At 47.3% G+C, this 7,320-nt stretch overlaps 1 protein-coding gene across 1 annotated transcript; it reads right to left on the reverse strand.

Moving 5' to 3' along the window:
• Window positions 1-2,906: 2,906 nt before the first annotated feature.
• Window positions 2,907-6,423, reverse strand: LOC129483408 (trifunctional enzyme subunit alpha, mitochondrial-like). The gene is given in 5 exon segments (XM_063640005.1): window positions 2,907-3,481; window positions 3,484-3,634; window positions 3,636-3,888; window positions 4,811-5,730; window positions 6,028-6,423. Coding segments are annotated over 5 exon segments (2,295 nt in total).
• Between the last annotated feature and the right edge of the window lie 897 nt (window positions 6,424-7,320).

Consider the following 7,320-nt stretch of genomic DNA (forward strand, 5'->3'; position numbering starts at 1 on the left):
CTATAATCCCAGCTACTCCACAGGCTGAAGCAGGAAGACTCCTTGAGCCCAGGAGTTCAAGGCCACCCTGGGCAACAAAAGGTGTGAGACCCTTGTCTCACAAGCAAACAAACAAACAAAACAAAAAAAAAGTTGAGGCAGAGCACAGGTGTCTCTTTTGTTTTCACACATGGCATACATTCCCCAGGAATTCTGTGGAGACTCAGCCAGTGGCTGTCAGCTATGAATCTGACCAGAAACAAGAACGTGGAAAATGCCAAAGAGGTTCCGATTTTTCCTCTTCTCGGAAGGGTAGAGAATCAGTGTGTTTACTGGCTCATCAGTCTTTCTCTTTATCCTGATTTCTTTGACTCCTTCAGGAAGGATAGCCTATGTGTCAGAGCACACACTCTGGAGCTAGACTATATGGGTGCAAATCCTGACTCCACCTATTCTACGGTGAGGAGACCTATGCAAATCTACCCCCAAAGGCTGAGGGAGCTGAAAGGCCAGATAAAGAGGCAGACATGCCCAGTTTCTCAGCAAAAAGGCATTTAATAAGAACTTAAAAGCAGAAGCCATGTCCCAGGCATCTGCAAGATGGTGGATCCCCTTGCTGTTACCCCAACCCAGACCCAGGGCTTACATACCATAGGGAAAGGGTATCCGTGCTTCAGGAGGGATGTGTAGGACAATTGAAGGCCACCCCTCAGGGAAAGGCAAGAATGCTACCTGAATCATAGCCTATAATTTGCTTAAGGGCAGGATTCATTGTAAGTGCCTGTTTATGATAACATCAAGGTTGTTTTAATCTAGGGGCTAGACTTATGGTAAATATGTGTTCTTAACAGTAGATAAAGTAGAGATCTTAGAGGTATTACTGGAACTGGGGGTTAATCAGAAGTCAACGTGGTGTTTTAGCAGCCAAGATGGAGTTACTTTAGCCTCCACCCCACCATTATGATCCAAACCATTCTATGCCTCACTTTTCTCATCTGTAAAAGAGATCAGTGATACAAAACCCTTAAGGCTACTGCGAGATTAAATGAATTAAGTGGTTTAGAGTAGCACCAGCACATAGGCCCTATGTAAATGTGAGTCATTATCCTTTAGTCAACAAACAACTTTTGAACACCAAGTGCCCAGGGCAGTGCTGGGATGCAAAGTCAACTAAGACATGGCCTCTGCATTTGAAGATATTAGAGTCACTTTTTTTTTTTTCTTTTGAGACACTCTGTCACCCAGGCTGGAGTGCAATGGCACAATCACGGCTCACTGCAACCTCCCCCTCCTGGGTTCAAACAATTCTCCTGCCTCAGCCTCCTGAGTAGCTGGGATTACAGGCACGCACCACCACGCCCGGCTAATTTTTGTATTTTTAGTAGAGACGGGGTTTCACCGTGTATGTAGGTCAGGCTGGTCTTGAAATCCTGACCTCGTGATCCGCCTGCCTCAGCCTCCCAAAGTGCTGGGATTACAGGCGTGAGCCACCGCGCCCGGCCTAGAGTCACTTCTTTATTGCTCAAGTTGTTTCTTTCTGCTTTTTTTTTTTTTTTTTTGAGACGGAGTCTTGCTCTGTTGCCCAGGCTGGAGTGCAGTGGCGCAATCTCGGCTCACTGCAACTTCTGCCTCCTGGGTTCACACCATTCTCCTGCCTCAGCCTCTCCGAGTAGCTGGGACTACAGGCGCCCGCCACCACGCCCGGCTAATTTTTTGTATTTTTAGTAGAGACGGGGTTTCACCGTGGTCTCGATCTCCTGACCTCGTGATCCACCCGCCTCGGCCTCCCAAAGTGCTGGGATTACAAGCGTGAGCCACCGCGCCCGGCCTCTTTCTGCTTTTAATAACACCTTTTGCCTCCTACAATGACATTCATTTTCTTGTTTTCTTTTCAGGTTTTTATCATTTTTGATAATAAAAAATAAAGTAATGCTTTCAGTTATACTATAAATTTATCATGTGTCCTGCTGTTCAGGGAAGGCACACATCTGCTCACTGCCTTTAGTTCCCCTCTACGCATCTGCTGCCTAGTTTTGGCCAAGTGAACTTTCGACTGATATCCTAGGCTCTTTTCTCCCATTCCCACATGTATTCTTTCTTCTCCTCGGTCTCAGAGCACTTGTCATCTTTGCACCCCTTATTTATGAATTTTCTCCTCTGATTGTACAGACTAATAGCATCCCTAAACAGAGAATAGCCCAGTCATTGCTTGTTTCTTTTTTCTGGCTATTCAGTCCCTAGAAGTCTCTGAGTTTAATCAGTTGTTTTTTTTTTCTGGGGAAAGAGCTTTAATATCCTGGTACAGCATGGTGAGCAGAAGCCCAGGCAAAGCATCTACACAGGCAGGTGTGTGTGGTTTTGAGCCCTCCAGGTCCCACTTTCTCTCATCACAGTCCTTCCCTAAGGTGCTGCCTAGAATTCTGCACAAACATTCTTATTCCCAAAGCACAGGGCTTTCTTCCAGCTTGCTTTCCGAAGGAGGCATTTAAACCAGAAAGACAAAGACAGAAGAAAAAGGAACAACCAGGCAGAGAGGCAGAGACGCTGATACCGTTTGGTTTTTACTGTTATGTGTTTGGTTGGGTGCAGAATTGCCCTCACCACCCCTGGCCACCCTGGCCTCCTGGGAAGAACAGGCAGAGATGGCTCCAGATGGCTCTTGGCTGCCACTCTAGGCCTCGGGGCTTATACAATGAGCACAGTGGGTTCCACCTTGCAGTAGGAAGTGCAAACTCTAATTCACAGTCAGACTTCACCAGGAGGGAGAGATGGTCTTGGCTGAAGGCACTTTAATCAGGGAGCAAACCCAGTGCCAGGGTTTGTCTTCCTTCTCGTTACTCTGATAAATCTAGACGCCACTCTGTTGGAAAATCAGCACTGCCCACAGCTGGAGTTAGAGCACTGACTGAGCGAAGCATGAGACCTGCTCACTGGTAGAACTTCTTGTTAGGGCTGTTAGCATGGTCAGCTAGCAGCTAGCATGGAGTGAACTGTTTTCCATAGGCAGCCTCATACTTCTTGAGCCGGTCCACTATCTTCTGGGCACCATACAGATCCACAAGGCAGAAAGGCCCTCCAAAACAAGGCGGGAAGCCGAGCCCAAAGACAGCTGCGATGTCTCTCTCCGCAGGCGTGGCCAAGATCCCCTCTCGCAGGCACATGACTGCCTCATTCACAAATCTTGTCACCAGGCAGAACTGGATGTCTTCGCCCGGGGAGACTTCAGACTTAGGAGGCATCTTTAGACTCACTAAGATACTATCCATGTCAGAATTCAAATTCTTACTCTTCACACCCTCCTGATAGATGTAAAAGCCCTTCCCAGACTTGCGACCTAGGAAGCCCTTGGACACCATCTGTGTCAGCAGTTCTGGGTTTCCACCTCCAAACCGCTCCCCAAGGGCTTTGCGCAGATCTTCCGCCACATGTTTCGCTACATCCACACCAACTTCATCCACCAGTGTGGTGGCACCCACAGGAAAGCCAAAGCTTGTGGTCAGGAATCCAGCTTCTTCAGGTCAACTCCTTCCTGGAGGATTCGGACAACTTCAGACATCATGGGTGCAAGACACCTGGTGGTATAGAAGCCAGGTCCATCCTTAACCACAATGATGACCTTCCCCTGCTGGAGACTGACTGCCACAGCTGAAGCACTGGGTGTCTTTGGAAGTTTTCTCGGTTGTGATCATCTCCGGCAGCTGCATCTTGTCCGTGGGAGAGAAGTAGTGCATGCCAATCTCAGGTCTTTTGCTGACAGCAGCGATTTCACTGATTGGGAAAGCAGATGTGTTACTGGCAAAGACACAGTGATCTGGAATCACCGCTTCTACTTCCTTTAGCACTCTGTGCTTCAGACTAAGGTCCTCAAACACAGCTTCAATCACCATGTCGACCTTTAAAACGTTGCTACTCAAGCTGCCCAGCTGAAGGAGTGGCCTGCCCCTCCACACGGGATGAGAGACTGAGAAAAGAAAGAGACACAGAGACAAAGTATAGAGAAAGAAAAGTGGGCCCAGGGGACTGGCCCTCAGCATTTGGAGGACCCACGCCGGCAGCGGTCTCTGAGTTCCCTCAGTATTTATTGATCATTATCTCTACCATCTCGGAGAGAGGGATGTGGCAGGACAATAGGGTAATAGTGGGGAGAGGGTCAGCAGGAAAACATGTGAACAAATGTCTCTGCATCATAAACAAGGTAAAGAAAAAGGTGCTGTGCTTTGACGTGCACATACATAAACATCTCAATGCATTAAAGAGCAGTATTGCCGCCACCATGTCTCACCTCCAGCCCTAAGGCGGTCAGTAGATGGAATATACAATCGGGTTTTACACCGAGACATTCCATTGCCCAGAGACGAGCAGGAGACAGATGCCTTCCTCTTGTCTCAACTGCAAAGAGGCCTTCCTCTTTTACTAATCCTCCTCAGCACAGATCCTTTACTGGTGTCAGGCTGGGGGATGGTCAGGTCTTTCCCTTCCCACGAGGCCATATTTCAGACTATCACATGGAGAGAAACCTGGGACAATACCTGGCTTTCCTAGGCAGAGGTCCCTGCGGCCTTTCGCAGTGTTTTGTGTCTCTGGGTACTTGAGATTAGGGAGTGGTGATGACTTTTAACAAGCATGCTGCCTTCAAGCATTTGTTTAACAAAGCACATCCTGCATAGCCCTTAATCCATTAAACCTTGAGTCGACACAGCACATGTTTCTGCGAGCACAGGGTTGGGGGTAGGGTTACAGATTAACAGCATCTCAAGGCGGAAGAATTTTTCCTAGTACAGAACAAAATGGAGTCTCTTATGTCTACTTCTTTCCACATAGACACAGTAACAGTCTGATCTCTCTTTCCCCACATCCAGTCAAGTTGCTGAAGATGGAATCCCTTTCAAATGATGTTAGAGCTTTCTTCTTCACTTTATCATTCAATCCTTTGAACACTTGTTGCTGTCCTTGGCCTAGCCTAGTGAGTGTGGCATCTTTAAGTCTAGCCTTTAGCCTCTTATCCACAGAGACTTGGGTGATGCCTGCTCCCTTCAGCCCTTCACCAAGAATAGCCACATGCTTAACATCCTTCTGTGGTGCTCCAAATTTATTCTTCTCGCACAAGACCCGACCATGGTAGAGTCCCATCAAGGCCTTTGATTCACTGGTCATTGCAAGCTCTCCAAATTTCTGAGATTCAGAGAGATAACCAGCATCACTCCCTCGCTCAATTCCAGTCTTTACCACGTCGATTATTTTCAGAGGTGCAGGATAAAGGCCTTTAGTCTCCTTTTGCACTTTTTCTTCCACTTTTTTGTAAACCTGTTGCCTGACAAATGGAATAGTCATGATGTACGCTGTCAATTTTTCCACCAATCCCTTGTCTCTCTTTGGAGAGATATTCTTATCAGCTAGTCCTTTGGCAAAAGTAATTGTAACTTCTTCTAGGTATTCGATTGTCCATTCCTCTGGAGGTTTTAGTCCTGGTCCCAGGGGTTCTACCAATTGGTCAACCAGTCCCATTATCTTTGCCCTATCTGCACGAATGTTTCTACTAGTCAGCATCCTGTCAAAAGCAGCAGGCACACCCACCATTTTGGGCAGCCTTTGTGTGCCTCCTGCTCCTGGTAAGATCCCCAGCAAGACTTCAGGGACACCTAATATTGTTTTTCCATCTTTTGTTGCTATTCTGTATTGGCATGAAATGGCAAGCTCAAGCCCTCCTCCCAGGCAGGATCCACTGATGGCAGCTATAACAGGCTTTGTGGCCTTTTCTTTTTTTTTTTTGAGAAGGAGTTCGCTCTGTTGCCCAGGCTGCAGTGCAGTGGCGCAATCTCGGCTCACTGCAAGCTCCGCCTCCCGGGTTCACGCCATTCTCCCGCCTCAGCCTCTCCGAGTAGCTGGGACTACAGGCGCCCGCCACCACGCCCGGCTAATTTTTTTTGTATTTTTAGTAGAGACGGGGTTTCACCGTGGTTTCGATCTCCTGACCTCGTGATCCGCCCGCCTCGGCCTCCCAAAGTGCTGGGATTACAAGCATGAGCCACCGCGCCCGGCCTTTGTAGCCTTTTCAAGTTTCTCAAATGTTCTCTGTGCTTCTTGTGACATCTGTGTTACTTCTCGAGGGGTCTTGCAAGTGGCTAACATATTGATATCAGCACCCGCAATAAAGCAGCCTGGCTTTGATGAGATAAGGACGGCACTTCTGATTTGATTAGTAGCCCAGACTTCATTCATAACTTCTGTGAACTCTGAATGCAGCTCTTTATTCAGTGTATTTACCTTTGAATTGGGAGATTTAATTCGAATAACTGCCACATCCCCTTTGACTCCATAGTTAATATGGGTCCTGGTCAGCAAAGCAGAAGACTCTGTAAAATTGCGGCGTATATAACCTTGAGATCAGAGGATTCTGAAGTCAGAGAAGTGGCTGAGGATGCCAATAGCCCGGGAGGCCACCATGTTGAGCTGAAGAGGACAGCAGTGGAGAGCGCTTTAGCGGGGCCGGCTGAGCAGCGGACTTTTCCTCTTAATCAGGATTTTTAAAAATTGAGGTGAAATTGACATAACACAATATTAAGCATTTTAAAGTGTACAATTGAGTGGCGTTTAGTACATACAGACTTGTGCAACTACTACCTCTATTTTCAAAACTTTTTCTATCCCCAAAAGAAAACCTCACATTACTTAACTAGCTACTCCCTAGTCTCCTCTCTGGCCCCTGGGCAACTACCAGTCTGCTTTCTGCCTCTAGGGATTCACCTATCCTGGATATATTTTCACATAAATTAAATACTTCCATATAAATGAAACCATGCACAATGTGACCTTTCTAGTCTGTCTTAATCAAGATTTTAGGATTATTTGCATGGAGCATAAATAACTAATTACAGAGCACATCCAGGAAAATTGTCTCAATAGGAGAATTTTGATTGTACTTATTTTTTGCTGTAGCCATACCTCCTTTAGGGAAGCTATGGATGGAGGCCTAAAGTAACCTGAATGCATGGAGGTAGGGGCAGGCTGAATAAATCACGCAAAGTGCTGGCATGTACTGAGTGAGTTAGTAGTGTTGTTTTCTAACCATACTGAGATGGTTGACTCTTCCTTTCCTCCTCTGGTAACAAAGTGAAAAGGCCCTCATTGATTGGTAATTTTAGCCAATGTGTGGATGGGGGCGGGGAGTGTGTGGATCGGTGATGGGTGGGTAAAAAGGGTGAGGGGTTGTGGGGAGGGGGAAACCTGCTGCAGTGTGAACTAAAGAATTTGGAGCTGCTGGCCGGGCGCGGTGGCTCACGCCTGTAATCCCAGCACTTTGGGAGGCTGAGGCGGGCAGATCACAAGGTCAGGAGATCAAGA

Source organism: Symphalangus syndactylus, chromosome 5, assembly GCF_028878055.3.
Source record: "Symphalangus syndactylus isolate Jambi chromosome 5, NHGRI_mSymSyn1-v2.1_pri, whole genome shotgun sequence".
Lineage (NCBI taxonomy): Eukaryota > Metazoa > Chordata > Mammalia > Primates > Hylobatidae > Symphalangus > Symphalangus syndactylus.